This window comes from Aspergillus terreus, genomic scaffold, assembly GCF_000149615.1.
Source record: "Aspergillus terreus NIH2624 scaffold_5 genomic scaffold, whole genome shotgun sequence".
Classification (NCBI taxonomy): Eukaryota; Fungi; Ascomycota; class Eurotiomycetes; order Eurotiales; family Aspergillaceae; genus Aspergillus; species Aspergillus terreus.
Window position 1 is genome coordinate 662,599 of NT_165928.1, and position 18,761 is coordinate 681,359.

Here is an 18,761-nt window from a genome sequence, read left to right on the forward strand (position 1 = left end):
ACCCTTTCATCCTCAGAGCAACACATCACCTACCGTGCTCATGGTTCATCGTATCCTGCACATCATTCACCACAGCAAACGGCAGCCCACTCCCCTCAAACCGCTCCTGCCATTCCCTCGTCGTGCGTTGCGCCGTGACACCCTCAATCAACCCCTCCAGCGCAGCCCGATTGCGCACGCGCTCATTGTTGCTCTCGAACCGCGGGTCAGCCTTCCACTCCGGCCTACCGAGCCGCTCACACAGTATCCCAAACAGCCGGTCGTTCGCGCCACCAACAAAGATATCCCCGTCAGCCGTCTTGAAGCTCTGATACGGCACCACCGAAGCTGTCCACCTGCAGTCAGCATCCCACCCTCACCCAAGCACAACAGAAACCATGCAAACATACGATGCGCAGTTCCCCACCTCCCCGAATCCCTCTCCCCACTAATCAACACCGAGCTCCCCATATTCGCCAGCGTCGCCACCTGACAGTCACTCAAACACACATCAAGATGCTGTCCCTCGCCCGTGACACTGCGCGCCAGCAACGCCGCCATAATCGAGTTGCACGCATATAGCCCCGTCGTTAGATCCGTCACCGCAACCCCAACCTTGACCGGCGGCCCGTCGCGCGACCCCGTCAGATGCGCCAGCCCGAACTCCGCCTCCACCATGACGTCGAAGCCCGGCCGGTTGCTGTACGGGCCCGTCTGGCCGTAGCCCGTGATGCTGGCGTAGATGAGGCGCGGGTTGAGCCGGCTGAGCGTGGCGTAGTCGAGGGCGTATTTGGAGAGTGCGCCCGGGAGGTAGTTTTCTACCACGACGTCGCTGGTGCGGGCCAGCGCGTGCAGGATCTCGACGCCTTCTTTGTGCGCGAAGGAGAGCGCGAGCGAGCGTTTGTTGCGGTTTACCTGCGGTCTTGGTTAGTTGGTGCTTCGGGGGAGGAGAGGGAGGGCGAGGGGGCTACGGAGAGGTAGTAGGCGCTCTCGCCGTTGCCGGAGCGGCCGTCTTGGTACGCTGCATAGGGGGGTCCCCAGGCGCGCGTGTCGTCGCCGCGGACGGGGTGTTCGATTTTGATGATCTCCGCGCTGGGGTGGTGAGCTTTGTTCCGTGTATGGAGGGGTGGTGTTACCCTAGATCACCGAGGATCTGTGTACAATACGGCTATGACATGTTAGTGACTGTGTGCATGCTCAATTGTTCAGTGATGGCATACTCCTGCCAGTACGCGACTCATATCGAGCACTTTCACCCCACTCAAGGGTAGTTTCTTTGCGGCTGTATGGGCGCGGCGGATAGACCCGATGGCATGGCGGGGAGGCGGGGATCCCCCCAGCCGGGCCGTCAGACGGACAGGAAGCCGGTTCATTCTGGTGTGCGAGGATTAAGTGCAATTGGATCGATTTGCGTATCGATGGGCTTTTTTCTATGAACGGCGCAGGGCGTGTTTGTATGAGCCCCACGGATGCGGTGGGAGACCCCACATGGTGGAGATATTATAGTATCAAAATGATCTACTAGGTACCCAGGTAAGGTGCAAAATACAATACAATCTATCGGATATCTAATTACAGCATAGGCTTAAGGTCATCAGCAACCTTGAAAGGAGCAGCAGTCTTGCTGCGGATCTCCTCGACAGAGACGCCCTCGGCGTGCTCAACCAGGGTCAGACCCTCCGTGGGGCTGACCTCGAAGACGGCCAGATCGGTGATGATCTTCCAGACGCAGCGGGGGCCGGTCAGGGGGAAGCTGCACTCCGGCAGGATCTTGGGGTTGCCCTTCTTGTCGACGTGCTCCATGGTCACGACGACCTTGGTCTTCTCGGGGTTGGCGACCAGGTCCATGGCGCCGCCGACGCCCTTGACCTTACCGGGGAGCATGAAGTTGGCGAGGTCTGACAGTATTATTTATTAGCGTGGTCGTGGAGAAGTAGAAGGGGAAGCGGACATACCTCCGTATTGGCTGACCTGCAGAGCACCGAGCATAGTGAGATCAATGCGACCAGAGCGAATCATACCGAAAGACTCGTGGGAACCGAAGACGGAGGCACCCTTGGACAGGGTGACGGTCTCCTTGCCGGGGTTGATGAGATCGGGGTCCTCCTCGCCGGGCTTGGGGTAGCCACCCAGACCGAGGATACCGTTCTCAGCCTGGAGGACGACCTCGACGCCCTCGGGGAGGTAAGACGGAGCAATCAGGGGCATACCGATACCCAGGTTGACGTACATGCCATCGCGGAACTCCTTGGCGGCGCGCTTGACGATGCGCTCGCGGCGGGCGGTGGCCGCGCCGTCGCCGGCCTGGAGCATCTCGGAGGGGTCCTTGGCGAAGACGAGCTTCTCGATCTGCTTCTCGCCGGAGCTCTGGATGACCTTGTTGACGTAGATGGACTGCAGGTGGATCTCCTCGGGGCCGAGCTCGCCGACTTCGACGATGTGGTCCGCCTCGACGATGGTGTACTTGGCGTTCTTGGCCATGGCTTCGTTGAAGTTGTTCATGGCCTTGCGGAACTGGCAGTTGCCTAGCTTGTCGGCCTTGTGCACCTTGATCAGCGCGTAGTCGCCGAAGATCGATTCCTCCAGGATGTAGTTCTTGCCGTTGAATTCGCGGGTCTCCTTGGGCTTGGACGTCTCCGCGACGGAGCCGTCCTTGTTGTAGCGCACGGGGAGTTCACCAGTTTGCACGATCGTTCCATAAGCAGCAGGGGTGTAGAAGGCCGGGACACCAGCGGCACCCGCGGCACACTTCTCCGCGATAGTACCCTGGGGAGTCAATTCCAGAGAGAGGTCACCATTGAGGTACATTTTTTCAAACACTTTGTTTTCCCCGATGAACGAGGCGATCATCTTCTTGATCTGGCCGGATTCGAGCAGCTGGCCGAGACCCTTACCGGGCATACCAGCGTTGTTGGAGACGACGGTCAGGTCGGTGACATCGGGGCGATCGCGGATGGCATTGATGAGGGTGTTGGGCACACCGGAGAAGCCGAAGCCGCCGACGAGCACGGTGGACGAGCCCTTCATGTCCTTGACGGCTTCCTGCGCCGACTGGCAGATCTTATCAATGGCGCGCTTGGAGGTAGACGCGGAGAAGTTCCGCCGCCAGAGCGGGCGGAACACCGCAGGGACCGCGGCGGGAATGACCGGGCGCGACATGGTGAATCGGCCCTAGACTGGAGAAAGAGAGTCTGGGGAAAGGAACGAAAGAAGGGGAACAGAAACGAGTGGAGGGATGGGGCGCCATTAGATTTAAATCCCCAACTGGCGCATGGCCGCTCTCCGGCCTCACTGCCGACAAAGAGATTATCCGGCTGTCCACCGCTTTGTCTTTTGCCGCCTTCCGAAGCCGACCCCACGTGCTGAGTCAGGCTGGCGGGGGAACATTCACCCCACATACTGCATACATGTATGTACTGTACATATACATCTCGAATAGTAGACAGGAAATTGCAGAAGAAGCTGGATGAAACGTACTGTAGTAAGGAGAATGACCAGAATAGCACTAATAATAACTACAATTGTAATGTACTTCGTAGTCTGAACATCGGGTCCTCTTCCGAAAGACCTCCCGTTCCGATGCGGGAGACGGTATCGGCACCGAGAACCCGCCGGGAGTTGCTCGGATTAGGCTTGCGACCAGTGCCGTGGGAGAATGCATAGTATACCGTAGAGTGTACCTAGGTAGTGTCTCAACGAATGCTACAATTCGAATATATATGTATTATCTATTATCAATATCAGCACTGTAATACTGCTTATACTTAATAGGCTAATACTACCGCCTAACAATTAACCACCACCATCCTAACCGACTCTAGACCGACAGTTCTCCGCACTGGATCATCTCAACGTGGGGCACATACCAGCCCCACCGTGCCCTAACTAAGAATGCCAAACATCCAAATATCCAGAGTACTGCGTCATCTCAACTACCGTCTTTCTCTAACTATATCCAATTCATTAATCCCTCCTGCACCATGCTCCGACGCTCCGCCCAAGAAGTCCTCACCAAATCCCCCAACGATGTAGTCATCCTCTCCGCCGTGCGGAGCCCCATCGCCCGCGCATTCAAGGGCGGCTTCCGCGACTCCTACCCAGAGGAGCTCCTCATGCCGGTACCTTTCATCCTTTCAGCTCCATCTCCCCGCACTAACAACGACAGTAGATCATGCAATCCGCCGTGCAACGCGCCAACATCCAACCCGGCGACGTCAACGACACCATGATCGGCAACGTCCTGGCGGAGCTGGGCTTCGCCAAAACCGGCCGCATGGCCCTCAACGCCGCCGGCTTCCCCAACTCCACCACCTTCCACACCATGAACCGCCAGTGCTCCAGCAGTCTGCAGGCGCTGACGCACATCGCCCACTCCATCCTTGTCGGGCAGATCGACGTCGGCATGGCCGGCGGCGTCGAGTGCATGACGCGCAACTACACCACGCGCGGCATCCCCGTCGACGTCTCGCCGCTGCTGAAGGAGTCGCCCATCAAGGCCGCGCGCGACTGTCTGATGCCAATGCTGCAGACATCGGAGAATGTCGCCGCGCGGTACGGCGTGAGTCGTCGCGAGCAGGATGAGTACTCGGCCGAGAGCCAGCGGCGCGCGAGCCGTGCGCAGAAGACCGGGGGGTTTGCCGATGAGATTGTCCCCGTCTCGGCGCGTCGGGTTAACCCCGAGACCAAGGAGGGGACCTGGGAGATGGTTGAGCGGGACGAGGGCGTGCGGCATGGCGTGACGGTTGAGAAGCTGTCGGCGCTGAAGCCTGTTCTGGAGAATGGGTTCAGCACGGCGGGGAACTCGTAAGTAGCCTTTCTTTCGTCCTGATCGATTAGCAGGGATTGGTTCTAATGTGGTAGGTCGCAAATCTCCGACGGCGCCTCGGCCGCCATCCTCGCGCGTCGCTCGTGGGCCGACGCCCGCGGCCTGAAGCCCATTGCCCGTTTTGCCGGCACGCAGGTGGCGGGCTGCGAGCCGGACGAGATGGGCATTTCCCCGGTTTTTGCGATCCAGAACCTGTACAAGTATCTAGGGATTGAGAAGAACGACGTCGACGTGTTTGAGCTGAATGAGGCGTTTGCGAGCCAGACCATTCATTGCGTGCGCGAGCTGGGTTTGGATCTGGAGAAAGTCAACCCCAACGGAGGCGCCATTGCGCTGGGTCACCCCGTCGGCGCTACCGGTACGCGCCAAGTGGCGACTTTGCTTGCTCAGTTGAAGAACCAGGACAAGGAGATGGGCCTTGTCAGCATGTGTGCTAGGTGAGTATCTACCGTTTCTTGTTGAGTTCAAGCTGACGGTCAGTAGTACTGGTATGGGTGTGGCATCGCTGTTCATTCGGGAGTAACGGCTGGACAAATGTGTATATTGTTCGGCATTTGTTAGAACACGCCTGAGGAATGTATATGATACCTATGTCTGATAAACTTCAAGGAATATATCAATCAATAGAGATTCTCCTAATCTGTTGGACCCCACATGCTGCCAAAGAGGTGAGTACCAATGCAGGCGCTTTACAATGAAGCAGGACTCCACTATCTGTGCTCCCTACTTCAACCACAATATAGCAGTCAAGTCTCTTTAAGTTAGTAATATCACTTCTCATAGCTGTAGTAGAGAACCGCGGGCATTCCTGATCTATTCTACTGCCTGGGCTCCCGAAATCTAAAACATGCGAAAAATGGACAATTTCGATACATTGTTGGGAGAAAAAGACGGAAAGTCACAGTAAACAAACAAGCACGAGGAGCCATACATTGCCTATCTCTCTCTAAATCAATGTCGCCACGGGGGACGACCGCCACTTTCCTTCCCCTTTCCCTTTCTGGGCGCAGAAGCTTCTCCGCCCGGTCTGTTGTTGTCTGGACCGGCTCTTGGAGGCACGGCGGAAGCCTTTACTTGCCTCTTCTTGTCTTTATCTGGAGAGGAGGCAGAAGCGGTCTGCTCCTCGCTTTCCACGGGCTTTTCTTTCCTAGAAGAAGCGATGGCAGGAGCGGGATGCGGCTCTGTTCCTCAGAGGACTGGGTTCTCGTGTAGGTGGTCTTGCCAGATATTGAAGGCCAACACTTCAATGCTTTCCTCGTCGATAGGAGGAATATTGTCAGGGTCAATATCAATCCAGAAAGTGAAATCGACCAGGTACCTAGGTAGGAAGTATTAACATCCTCGCAGTTGAAATTCACAAGACGATTTCTTATGCTTACACTTTATCGGCTGCTGCGTCGTACTGAAGGAAAGCAGGGTGGTGTTCCGTCAAAGCCTTCCCATTCACTCGCATATGCCTGTTTTCCCATTAAGTCAGCGGTGGTAAATGACGACGCAGGAGAAAAGCTACTCACTCAACTATGCGTGCAATTTGTGTCTTGATACTGTTGAGCTGAGACTCCGACAGGTCCATCCAGATTTCGTCCAGGAACTCGCCCGGGACGCGCTTCATCAGAATAAGTTGCTTTTTGAGTGACGGATAGGGAAAGCCCTCTCGCTGGGTACGTGTAGCGTTCGCAATAAACTCAGGGCCATGGCCGATTGCATGGACGGTTCTCACCAGATCTGCTTCGCCCAGATATTGGTCTGTGATAATTTCCCGGTGTTCCTTGAGGTCTGTTATATGGTCAAAGTCCTTTGGGTGTAAGCTAAGCACATAGTCAGTACTCACTCACTCAAGTTGTTGGCGAGCTATAGGAACACTTACTCGTAGCGGACCTTGAGAAGGAATGGCTCATCGGTGTCCTGGTCGCGTGCCAAAGTGAGACAGTGGCGCTGCGCTTGCAATTCGTTGAAGACCTCGGTGAGTTGCTCTTCGATCACGAGCGTTCTTTTATCAATCCTGCAGATCTTTCCTTCCAGATCGAAATTCCAGACCATTGTGAACACACCAACAACTGGGTGAGGCAAGGATGGGTGCAGCGTGGGTTGGCTGGGAGTGATGGTAGTGAAGGAATATGATCAAGTTTGTGGGTGTTGAACGGGTAAAGACAGAGATGTTGGCTCAGGTAGAGAATGAGAGACGTAAGGTGGGTGATGAAAAGGTGAAGTGGGACGCAGAGTAGAAGAGGGAAAAGTGAAGTGGAAGTAAGGTATATATACGATGACGCAAAGGCTCTCATCTAGGCATCCCAGCAGACCTTCACTTGACATAATTCATCGTCAACTCAACCACCCAGGAGAGATCTCTTAGATCATTGTGGTGAAAGACTGCTGTCTGGTTTGCGTCTAAATTGGGCCATATTGACATTGAATCACTCGTTTGTCCAGGGTTTGCTTCCAGGTAGTGACCATCTATTGCCGCAGCAAAATTGAGAGAACCATTCATAGTTATCCTTTCAATATCACCAGTAGTCTTTAGACATAGATGGAAGTTGAACGTACAATCCAATGGCCCTTTGAGCTGCTTAGATGTCGATAGACTGTAAACCTTCCAGTTTGCACTAGATAAGACAATGTTCTTTCTTCACCTAAGTGTAGCATTTCCCCTGCAGTCAATGGGCTATCAGGGCTTTCCGGTGCGCATTCCCTTTGTATTCACCTACGTAGCATCCCTATCCTCTATGTCCATTTATAAGAGATCTCACTCACCGTCGTCTCTTCCACTCTTTTCACCACACATCGATACTGTTTTCTAGCAACTGCATTCTTTGAAATTGTCTTTCTCCTTACAGCCTACGCCTTGGTCGTTGGACACACACAAGCCTACCCTCACAGTCCAGGTAACAGGCGCCAAAGAGTGCTTACTCCACCTGGCTTTGATAGCCACTCGACGAAAGGGAAGCGAGATTACCGTTCGCCTATGGAGGAACTTGTCAGTATTTCTACTTTTAATCAGTACGTTGCGTTGCTAATCCGGCATCTGTAACTCCATCATCCGTCCTCGCAGGGTAGTTATCATCTCCGACATTTTCTAGACGTTTCACTGCTTGCTAAAATCAGTCTTTAATTTCGAGGCATACATGCTTCGAGGGACCGTCGTCCATGCTTCTAAATATCTCGAAATTCTGGGAATAAGCTGGCAGTATATTTAGTCGCTTGGAAGCTCAAGATATCGGCACTTAGACTTGCACACATGCCACTATTGATATCCTAATGCGCCAATGTCATTTCACGGCGCAACCACAATGTATTTTCACTGATAAACAAGTCACCAGAGCATAGCGAGAGCAAACATCGCTACAGACCCCTTTTAAAACATATTCAAAAATCTCATCTGGATAGGGAACACAGGACTTCCCATTCTGGATGTCTTTACCCAGACGGACAAGCACATCGAAGAGTTCGCGTGGCTCCAATCCTCTCCTAGTGTGCTCTATCACCTGGTCAACGAACTTTATGAGCTCATCTCCAAATCTTTTCTGCTCTGCGTCACCTAATACATATCGTAGCTCCGGCACATTTGCCATGGACGCAGCGTACCACTGTATTATTGCTTTAACCTGTTTATTTCCCCCGAAGGCGCCGCAGCCCCAATGTCCCGTCGTAACAAAGGAGTAGGGTTTCCGAATATTCCCGGAATAATAATGTGAGCTGAACGCCGTGTAGGCTTTCGCCAACTCCCGATGTAGATAGCCTGGCATAAGATCCGGAATATTCCCTCCGCCGTGTGGATGGACGAGGTCAACAAGGTCCAATTCGAGGGCATCCATGAATAGCATGATCCGGTTGCGCCAATTTGCTGACGATGACCTTGGTCGGGTATGCAATACCTCGTCTAAGGAGGCCCATCTTCCATGACCTTTCGTCGTAACCATTGCTTCAGCACCCTGGCAGACAAGGACCTGGCGGTCCTTCAGAGGGGGCGCTAGGAGGCTGACTGGGTACGCCTCGGGAGAAATTCCCACATGAAGCTCTTCTTGGGTACCTGTTGCACCGAGTCCCACGCACTTGTTGGCGGATATCACGCATGCGCCATCTGGAAGACCAAGGTATGGGAGATCTGTTGACTGGTGTGGGAGTTGGATCACTGTCAAACGGCTCAATGTGGCTGGTGCATTGCAAAGCAGAGAGGGTGATTTGCCCTCGGGCATTTCGATTAACGTGAAAATGATGGGCCAATCTTCCACTGAGTGGTGCAAAACGCCACTGTTTGGTTCGGAGGCCTCTATGGCTTCGAAATATGTGAACAGCGCGGTTAGATAAGCCTGCACGGCTCCTTGGTGCATCGCCTCTCCAGCCGAGTACCAAGGTGACAGATTGACGAAGGACTCTGTCTGCCATGGATGGGCCGGCAAGGAGCACAAGAATTGGTGTACGACCAAACATGCAACTTGCCTTCTGCTTAAAATAACCTGGCTGTTCTCGTCGTTTTTGAGCAGAGGGATGGTATGGGTTGGGAACAAAGACGGTAGCTGTAGAGCAAGACGAACGAGACGTGGCCACGTTGATAGAAAGAACTTGCTTGGTCCAGTAGTGGATGTTGTCAGATACTTGTCGAGAAATTCTGTTAGGAATTCGTAGTTCCTGGCAGCCTCTCCGTGTAAAACAACGGATATGGTTTCCAGGATATCGATGAGAGATGAGCTGTCCATGACTGAGTTTAATGACTCGGCCAAGATACAGGATAGGATCCGCCAAAAAGGAATTTCAGGCTCATCAGAAGAAACAACGTCAAAACGATCCAGACGCAGGATAGAGGGAGAACAGGGAAGGACGAATGACTTGTCAGACATTGTCCTAGTCATTGTCTTGAATTTGAGCTTGGAATAGACCTGTATATGTGGGATAACGCTGGCTTTGTATGAATCTGCAATGATTTGTGACGGACGGTAGTGGAGAACGCTGCGCCACGCCGATATTATTATGATTAGGGCACGCGAGTAGTTAGTTACCTGTGGAGGGATTCACCCTCGGATCCCTGGGCTTGGCAAAACCCCTGGGGCTGAGATTGATTTCGAATATTGCTGTACGTTTAGGACTAAGGGACCAGAGCGGAATCAGAATGTAGACTTGTCCTCATATTCGTGTAGATCAACGATCCACAGACGATCCAACAGCTATATACGCTGTCTAGACAGACTCACAGTAGGGTTTGTCTCTAGTATCATTGCAGCTGGTGTGTTCGTGAGTATGTTCTGTCCTTGGTATAAACTACCAAGATGGTCCATGAGGTTAACACACGAGAGGCCGACTTTGGATTCCGCCTGTCATCAGCTTGCGTTGTCGGTCAACTTCCACGTATAGGACACCCACGACACCAGAAACGGCTTGACTGTCTAAATATGGTACCGAGACTGATATACAGACCCTACTCCATGAGCCTGCAGTAGCTTCACAGCATGGTGACTATGGCATCTCTGCGCCCAATCAAGAGGAGTCAAGCCCCTATGGTCTAAAGCCTCAATATCGGCTCCTGCCTGGATCAACATTCCCAGAATCACCGTATTATCCTGTCGAGCTGCGACATGCGCCGCAGTGAGCCCTCCATCCGCCGAACAATTCACGTCCACCCAGCCCCGCCGGAGGATGAGATCCACAATTCGCACGCAGTCTCGCTCCGTCGCGTCGACAAGCATCGGCGGCTCTCTGCCTCTACGTTCAATTCGCGCACCAAGGCCAGCGAGCGTCCCAAACGCTTCCGCATGGTCATCGTCTAACGTGCACTCAATCGGATACCGCCCGTTTTCCGCGCGGCCGTTCGGATCCATGCCGTGCGACACCAGTGCGGCGATGGTGCTGCAGTGCCCCGCCTCGGCCGCGCAGTGGAGTGCATTGCCGTACCAGTTTTCCAGGAACGGGTCGGCGCCCTTCTGCAGCAGAGCTCGCACGGTCGACACATGGCCGCTGGAGGCGGCTTTGATGATGGCGGTAGTGCCGATGGTTGTCGTGGCGTTCAGCTTCGACGGCTCCTGCGAGAGGATGGCGAGGACGAGCTGCTCTAGCCCGAAGTCGCTGGTAAGGTGCAGAGCGTTGGTGCTGTAGCATTCTTCAGGCGTTAGGTAGATATCGCGATAGTTTCGGTTGTACTGCATGATCTGGACCGAGCTGGCGGTTGCTTGGTGGTTACCGAGGAACCGGAGAGCGAGGTCCCAGACAACTGGGTCTGCTTCGCGCCCTCGGACATGTTTTCCCCAATGTGTGGCTGCGTACGACACGAAAGGGTAAGTCTTGATTAGGTCCTCGATTTCGGGTTCTTCCGCGCGAGGGCCACGGGTGAAAGGGTCAAGGAGTAGGTACGTCAAACACAATGCGGAAATGCTGGCCTCTGCGTCCCCGAATAACTGGTGGCTGTTCGCAACGAGGTATTCGTTGACTGCGTAGTGAGAAAGGCGGACGGTTTGGGTCGTCGGTTCGATGCTCATGAGCCCGAGACAGCATTCTAGCACGATTCGAGGCAAAGGTCGATGTTTGGGGCGCACTGTAGTCTGGCCCAGCTGAACCGACAAGATATCCACCAGCTCATGCACAGTGATCGGACGTTGGACATGCGACAAAAACATGAGTGCTGTCATTCCGAGTCGCCTTTTACCTTCGGGAAGTTTCTGGATGCGAGATACAGTCGTCCGAAAGATTTCTGGAAGATCTCTACCCAAGGACGACAACGAATCCTCCATGTGCCCGGCAGTTGGCTCCCGCAGCACCGTTTTGGTACGGAGAACCGAGAGCAAAAACCTGATCACGGTTAGATTAGTCCAGAGTAATTTATATCCATTTTAGCCACTCACATTCCATCTGCTTGATGAATGATCGTATCCCTGATCCGTCGCGCCAGGGCTGTGTCTACGATATCGTCCACGCGTGCTCGGCGTATTTCTTGGGACACGTATGCTTTGAGGTCCGCCTCGGACGCACGTACTCGGATTCGATGGCTTTCTGGGAAGGCTGAACGGATTTCCTGGACATGCGGACGACTAGTGAGGAGGAGTCGGATGTTGGGGGTGCATGTCGCCTGCTCCAGGAAGCCAAGGATAGAGTTCCGTCGACTCGGATCAACACACTCGTCCAGGGCGTCGATCAAAACATACATCTTGGGCGAAGATTGTATGAGTTGGAGTATAATCTTCTCGAGTGTACTGGCCGAGATCGAACATTCCGAGCCTCCAAGCCGGTTATGTGCTTCTACAATCTTATTCGGTATATTTGGGGTGTAGTCCAACAGCTGTCTCAGGAGGCTTCTAAGAAAGTGAGTGGTTGTCTGTCGAGATTGATGCTCATAGTCGAGATAATAGAAGATCACAGGGACCCCGCGGCCAGATGTTCGATGCCTCAACGAATCGATTACAGTAGATCTGTAGAAGTCAGCTTGAAGACCAACCAATGTGCAACAGACCTACAGACACGAGAACCGTTTTCCCGGAGCCCTCCACCCCATGGCACCAAAGGACATTAGAAGTTGCCAAATCGTCGCGCCACTTCGTGTACCTCGGATGTTCTAGTAGCCAGCCACCGGTACCTTCAGCACGGGGACCAGTCACAAACGCATGCCTCTGCTCCTGTTCGGGAGGCGATATCCAGTCGAGGATTGCTTTGCGTTGCTTCAAGCCTGAACTTGTCGGATGGAGACTGAGAATCTCTTTCGCGCATGCAGCGGCTACTGCGGCCGCAAATGGCTGCCAGCTCGCATTCTTGTGCGAATCGCAGTAGTCGGATATCCCACGGATAACAAGACATGGAAGGTTGTTCATGAGGCCGGCTGCCTCCATTTCGAAACAAAGAACACCACCGAGCTCAGCGCTAAGACGGTCTCTTGTGATTGCGTCTTTTATGACCTGGTTTCCAGAGGCAATCGTGCCGTAGTGGACGGTGACCGGGTTTTCAGTCCGTGGTGCGCGTGGGACAGTATATTCTAGAGGACAATTCGCGCAGGTCGATCCTCCCACGTGGCGACAGGAGCTCTGGAAAAGTACATCGGGGCCTGCATTTCGACGGTCAAACGGCGTGCCGTCGAACTGGAATAGGTGAGCAGACATGTTATCCCGGCCGAGGGTATGATTGGACTGGAACCGGGAGACGGTTTTGAGGATGGTCGCTGGCGGTGCATTGAGAAACCCTGTGCGCATCTGCTGTCCACCAGAGAGGGTCTTTCCCAGGTCATATTGAACCACGCCGCCGTAGGTGCCCTGAGGCTGACTGATGACTACGTCGCCGAGTCGAACGTCGTTTTCTGGGCTCGGAACCCCGCCACCAATGCCTACCATGAGACAGAACTCCAGCGCTGGGAATCTGGATTTCAGTTCGGCGGCCGCCGTGGCTCCTGTCGAGATACCGAGCTGGCCCGCCGGGAAGCAGGCGATCACGATGTTGTGCTCTCCCATGCGGCCCAACGTGTAGGTGGAGTCATCGTCGTGAGATTTGTACTCTTCGTCCAGCACCTTCCGTGCGGCTGCCAGCTCGATCGGCAGAGCCGATACCCAGCCCACCGTGAAGTCCTCACGGCGCAGATGGTAGCCATCCATTTCGACTTGTCAAGCGAAGGAAAGCTGTGCTGCAGGATGAGGCGCAATGTCCCCCGCTGACGCCTACTAGCCTCTCAGCTGTCACGTGGTTTAGGGCTGTGCATCTACATTCAGCCTACACCTCATATTATGGTGATTAGTGGCAGCCGCGTGTGTGACAGGATATAAATTGATGTCTATGGTTTTGAAGTCAATAGGGCTTATTACAGTCATGGTGATTGACTGGGTTTGTAGGAAGAATACCTGCGTTGTTTACCCTAGTGGAGAACGAGTGTTCTATGTCTCCTATAGTAGCACATCTGTATGAATAGTAGACAGAATCCTGACATATACGCTGTAGATAATGGCTGACAAACTTCGTGGCCGTCCTAATGTATGCTCAATGTTGATGTTGTATACATCCCCAGATGGTCGTCTCCGTTTGCAGGATGACCCCACATGAAATCGTGGGGCTTTATGGGGACCACGACAACAACAACAGCTTAATTACCTCTGGTACTGCTCGATCCTTAGATTCAATCAACCACACTACTCACACACAATGTCGCTGTTTACCCAAATAGCCCGACTGGCTCGGGCGCAGCCTCGCATCCACCTCATCACTCCGCGCCGCTCCATCGGCTCCGTCAGCGCAATCGACTCGAGTATCTTTCGCACGCTGTTTGGAACAGAAGAAATCCGCAAGGTAATTCGCCAGCTCTATCATGCAAAAGCTCCAATACTAATTCCTACCCCAGGTCTTCGACGATGAAGCATACATCAACCGCTGCATCGACGCCGAGGCCGCCCTCGCGCGGGCCCAATCGCGCTGCAACGTGATCCCGCCACAAGTCGGGGAGATGGTCACGCAGAAAGCCATCCATTCCAAGCTCGATCTCGACCGGCTGCGGCGCGAGACCGAGATCGTGGGCTACCCGATCCTCCCGCTGGTGCGGCAGCTATCAGCGATGTGCGGCGAGGAGGCCGGGCGGTACGTGCACTGGGGCGCGACCACGCAGGACATCATGGACCTCGCCAGCGTGCTGCAGATGAAAGAAGGTCTCGTGATCGTGGAGCGGCTGCTGCGCGACATCATCGCGACGCTGCGCGAGCTGTCGGCCAAATACCGCGACACGCCGATGGCCGGACGCACGCACCTCCAGCACGCGCTCCCCGTGACGTTCGGGTACAAGTGCGCGGTCTGGCTGTCCGGGTTCCAGCGGCACCTGGAGCGGCTGGAGCAGCTCCGCAGCCGGACGCTGCTGGTGCAGTTTGGCGGGGCGGCGGGATCGCTGGCGTCGCTGGGGGACGGCGACGACGGGCTGCGCGTGCGGCGGGCGCTGGCCGAGGAGCTGGGACTGGCGGACCCGCCGATCACCTGGCATGTGGCGCGCGACGGGGTCGCGGAGATAGCGAACTTTCTGGCGCTGATGGGCGGGTCGATGGGCAAGCTTGCGCTGGATATTATTGTCATGTCGTCGAACGAGCTGGGCGAGGTGTCGGAGCCGTTTGTGCCGCACCGCGGAGCGTCGTCGACGATGCCGCAGAAGCGGAATCCGATCTCGAGCGAGGTTATTCTTGCGGCGTCGAAGGTGCTGCGGTCGAATGCTGGGCTGGTTCTGGATGGGATGGTCGCTGATTTCGAGCGTGCGTCGGGGCCGTGGCATCTGGAGTGGGTTGCGGTGCCGGAGAGCTTTGTGATTGCGGTGGGAGCACTGTCGCAGACGCATTTTGCCCTGTCGGGGCTGTGTGTGCACAGTAAGCAGATGCTTGATAATCTGCACTCGACGAAGGGGTTGATTGTGGCGGAGGCCGTGATGATGGGGTTGGCGCCGCATGTCGGCCGCAACAAGGCGCATGATATTGTCTACGAGGCGTGCAGGGAAAGCATCGAGAAGGACCGCACACTGTTGGAGTGTTTATTGGAGAAGCCAGAGGTGACTTCGAAGATGAGCACGGAGGAGGTCAGCAAGCTGTGTGACCCTGTCAACTATTTGGGGGCATCTGGCCGGATGGTGGACGACGTGCTTGCTGTGGACTAAGCCATATATAGCCAGTCCTAACAAATGAGCATTTATTCTTCGTATATTTCTTCCAATATCAACATCAAGAATCTTTGATATGTTATAGAAAGGTAAGGAACCAAGGCAAACTGTTCAATCCCGCCTGGGATTCTATCGAAGAGACCAAGGGATGACGAGCAGGAGGCTACAGAAAGACGAGAGCTGGTGGAACAGAATCAAGTGGCTTACAGAGAAACAAAGAGAGGGATCAATAAAGTCTTCCCCCGAGGATCATTGTCAGACCAAACCTCTAGCGCTTTTTCTGATTAGTCTGAAGACATCACCTGAAGCTCGATGGCTGTCTAGTGTAACTATTCGGAATACGTCCGTTGATATCTCCGCTGACCCGAGCAACCCCGCGTAGAAAATGCGGAGTCAAGAGGAGTAGAGAGGAGATTGCATCATGCCTACTTTGTTCTTATTCTCTCTCATCCAGACGAACAGTCTTAGGCGAGGACAGATCAATATGACTTCTTCCAGCAGCAACAGTACGCTCCCTCCGGGTTCCAAGCTCTGGGTATGTCCAACAACTATACAACTCCCGACGACAATCATTTAACATCTAATAGCTTCTCAATCTTGGCTACCTCGACTGCGATGCCTCGCCTATCCTATCCGGCGCCAACGTCTCCCGGCCTAACGAGCCGCCCCAGAAACATGACCGCCGCGAGCTGGTCATGATCGCAGCTTTGATCTACCACCCGGACGTAGGCTTGATCCTCTTTGACACCGGCAGCTGCGAGGACGTCCTCACAAACTGGCCCGCTGGTGTCAATGAGTGTCTGCCCCGGACCTGGGAGAAAGACGTCCACGGTCTCCCAGCGGCCATTGCCGCCACAGGGGCAGGGACAATCCACGATGTCAAGGCGGTGGTTCTCAGCCACCTGCATAACGATCATGCGGGTGGGTTGGAGCATTTTATCGATACCGGTGAGTTCATCATAAGATTGGATTTGGGCCGTGGACGAAGGCTGACAGTGTAGATGTCGAGATTTGGTGCCACGAGGATGAGCTGAAACATGCCTTCTGGGGCTGTGCGACAGGCATCGACCGGGACTTTTACGTGCCGCACTACCTCCAGCCGGACCGCTTCAACTGGAAGACGTTCCGAAGGGAGACCTTTGATATTTGGGCGGGCATCACCCTGCACCATACCCCGGGTCATACGCCTGGCGGCATCACCCTTCAGCTGGACATGATCCACGCTGGCACCATCGTGCTGACTTCGGATTTGTTCCACATCAGGGAGAACTGGGAGGAGGGACGTCCTCAAGGGTCTCTCATGCGCGACTACAATGCCTGGTTCCGGAGTCTGGAGTACGTGAGACATTTGGTGCGAAGGAAGAAAGCGCGGGTGCTTCTGGGACATGAGCAGAGTTATTTCGAAAAATTCCCGCAAAGTCCAGAGTATACTGAGTGATGTGCCTAGGGGTAGCTCTAGGCTGGTAGGAAATATCATGCATTGGGGATATAGAACGTGATCGTAACTCATGATGTACATAATTCGGGTGCAGTTGTCCTCCATGGCACAGGCTCATTCAGTTTAATGTCAGCGGTTCAATCTGACTCCTGGGCCTGTCGACAGTGCCAGCCTTCTCGGCCAGTATTCGTGCGATCTCTGTATGGTGTCTTTCCGTAGCGATGCATAATGGTGTTTTACCTATGATTCTATTAACCAAATAAACAGGCTGAGGATGCTGTACTCACCCTTTTCATCCACGGTATCCAGATCGACGCCATCTGTTGCAATTAGAGTTTCCACGGCCTCTTTACGTCCGTAAAGGGCGGCCAGTGCCAACGGCGTATGTCCTTGAACATCGCGAGGATTGAGCTCAATACCCTCCGTCTGGAGCAGCACGTCCAAAACTTGTTTCTGCCCTTCGATCGCAGCATACGACAACGCAGAACACCCATTGAGACATCTAGCATTGAGATCAACGGCTTTGCTGGTGATCAGCAATTGCACTGTCGTATGGTGGCCATTCATCGCAGCCCACATAAATCCTGTGCGGCCTTGGTCGTCAGTCGCATTCAAATCAACTCCGTCCGTTTCCAACAGTATGGCTAATGTCTTATCGGCTCCCCGACTCGAAGCCAGTGCAAACGGCGTTAGCCCTTCATGATCCCTAGCATTGATATCGACACCCTTCGTCCCAACGAAAAGCCGCACCACATCCGCCTTGTCGCGCCAACAGGCCACCGCCAGCGGCGTTCGACTAAAGCGATAATCTCGCGCGTTCAAATCAACGCCCTTTGTGTCAAGAAAGACTTTTGCAATTTCCGCGCGACCAAAGTTCGCAGCCATCCGCAACGGCGTGTCGCCGAACTGGTTCCTTGCGTTCACGTCCACACCGCCGTTCGCCAGAAGGAGCTTAACCATCGCTGGGTCTACGCTCGCCGACGCCAACAGCAGCGGCGTGGATCCTTTCGAATCCGGGCGATCAGGATCCACGCCGGTATGATTCAACAGCGACGCAGCGGCTCCAATATTCCCGCACAACGCCGCCCATCCCAGAGGCCCGAGGCCATTATGCGCGGCACTGGTGGACTCCGCATCAACACCCACCCCAAGAAGCAAGTCAACCACGGCGCGATGTCCCTTCATGGCGGCCACACTCAGCGGGGTCAAATCCGACCTGTCCTTCCGCTCCGGATCGACCCGGCGATCGGCAAGCAGCATGCGGAGAACGTGGTCTTGGCCGGTCGCAACCGCCGCGAACAACGGGGTGCGCGCCTCCCCATCCAGCGCCTCCGGATCGGCTCCCTCTTCCAGCAGCAACTGCACCAGATGCGCATGGCCTTCGGCGGCGGCGAGCGCCAGGGGCGTTTTCCCGCCGTCGTTGGTGGTCTCCACCGCGGCGCCGAGCTGGAGTAGTTTGCGGGCCGCGGGTTCGTGGCCATGCGTGGCAGCCCACAGCAGGGCGGGGCTTCCCCGCCGGATGTTCAGGCGGTAGAGGTAGCGGTTCAGGAGGGCGTGGAGGGCGCTCGTGGTGCGCGCCAGGGCGTTGAGGTCCCGCTCGTCGGGTAAATGGTCGGCGATGTGTAACAGGATCTCGTTGGGGAGTGTTAATAGTTCCATGGTGGCGGGGTGGTGGTGGTGGTGTTGGTGAAACTGTCGGGAGATCAGGCCACGATGATCTGAAGGGCTTCGTGCCGTATTTAGTTGCCCGAGGTGCCAAAACCCCTCACCGTCACTGGATCGTGGGCTCGGAGATTTCGTCGCAAATGCGCCTGCCGATTGGACTGCGGTCCGCGCATGACGATGAAAGACGTTTTGTCCAAGACTTCGGTGGATGTGGAGGGGGTGATCATGATGGAGATGGAGGTAATTGAATATGAGAATGAGAACGTCAGGAA

General features: G+C 54.8%; 7 protein-coding genes across 7 annotated transcripts; 2 read left to right on the forward strand and 5 right to left on the reverse strand.

Moving 5' to 3' along the window:
- Positions 1-25: 25 nt before the first annotated feature.
- Positions 26-3,138, reverse strand: ATEG_03794 (succinyl-CoA:3-ketoacid-coenzyme A transferase 1, mitochondrial precursor; the record flags this gene model as incomplete). Its single annotated transcript, XM_001212972.1, has 5 exons — positions 26-327; positions 390-894; positions 951-1,116; positions 1,556-1,877; positions 1,935-3,138. The coding sequence occupies 5 exons, from the start codon at positions 3,136-3,138 to the stop codon at positions 26-28; spliced, it is 2,499 nt and encodes an 832-aa protein (XP_001212972.1).
- An 821-nt stretch (positions 3,139-3,959) lies between these two features.
- On the forward strand, positions 3,960-5,327 carry ATEG_03795 (thiolase family protein; the record flags this gene model as incomplete). Its single annotated transcript, XM_001212973.1, has 4 exons — positions 3,960-4,097; positions 4,148-4,782; positions 4,840-5,241; positions 5,288-5,327. 4 exons carry the CDS (start codon positions 3,960-3,962, stop codon positions 5,325-5,327), a joined length of 1,215 nt encoding a protein of 404 aa, XP_001212973.1.
- A 665-nt stretch (positions 5,328-5,992) lies between these two features.
- Positions 5,993-6,844, reverse strand: ATEG_03796 (uncharacterized protein; the record flags this gene model as incomplete). The annotated part of the gene is made up of 4 exons (XM_001212974.1): positions 5,993-6,122; positions 6,184-6,261; positions 6,319-6,612; positions 6,672-6,844. The coding sequence occupies 4 exons, from the start codon at positions 6,842-6,844 to the stop codon at positions 5,993-5,995; spliced, it is 675 nt and encodes a 224-aa protein (XP_001212974.1).
- A 1,226-nt stretch (positions 6,845-8,070) lies between these two features.
- ATEG_03797 (uncharacterized protein) lies at positions 8,071-9,639 on the reverse strand (the record flags this gene model as incomplete). Its single annotated transcript, XM_001212975.1, has 1 exon — positions 8,071-9,639. One exon carries the CDS (start codon positions 9,637-9,639, stop codon positions 8,071-8,073), a length of 1,569 nt encoding a protein of 522 aa, XP_001212975.1.
- Positions 9,640-10,182: 543 nt separating this feature from the next.
- On the reverse strand, positions 10,183-13,362 carry ATEG_03798 (uncharacterized protein; the record flags this gene model as incomplete). The annotated part of the gene is made up of 3 exons (XM_001212976.1): positions 10,183-11,578; positions 11,632-12,065; positions 12,241-13,362. 3 exons carry the CDS (start codon positions 13,360-13,362, stop codon positions 10,183-10,185), a joined length of 2,952 nt encoding a protein of 983 aa, XP_001212976.1.
- Positions 13,363-13,903: 541 nt separating this feature from the next.
- Positions 13,904-15,383, forward strand: ATEG_03799 (class-II fumarase/aspartase family protein; the record flags this gene model as incomplete). Its single annotated transcript, XM_001212977.1, has 2 exons — positions 13,904-14,047; positions 14,100-15,383. The coding sequence occupies 2 exons, from the start codon at positions 13,904-13,906 to the stop codon at positions 15,381-15,383; spliced, it is 1,428 nt and encodes a 475-aa protein (XP_001212977.1).
- A 916-nt stretch (positions 15,384-16,299) lies between these two features.
- On the reverse strand, positions 16,300-18,483 carry ATEG_03800 (ankyrin repeat domain-containing protein; the record flags this gene model as incomplete). The annotated part of the gene is made up of 2 exons (XM_001212978.1): positions 16,300-16,937; positions 17,112-18,483. The coding sequence occupies 2 exons, from the start codon at positions 18,481-18,483 to the stop codon at positions 16,300-16,302; spliced, it is 2,010 nt and encodes a 669-aa protein (XP_001212978.1).
- Positions 18,484-18,761: the final 278 nt, after the last annotated feature.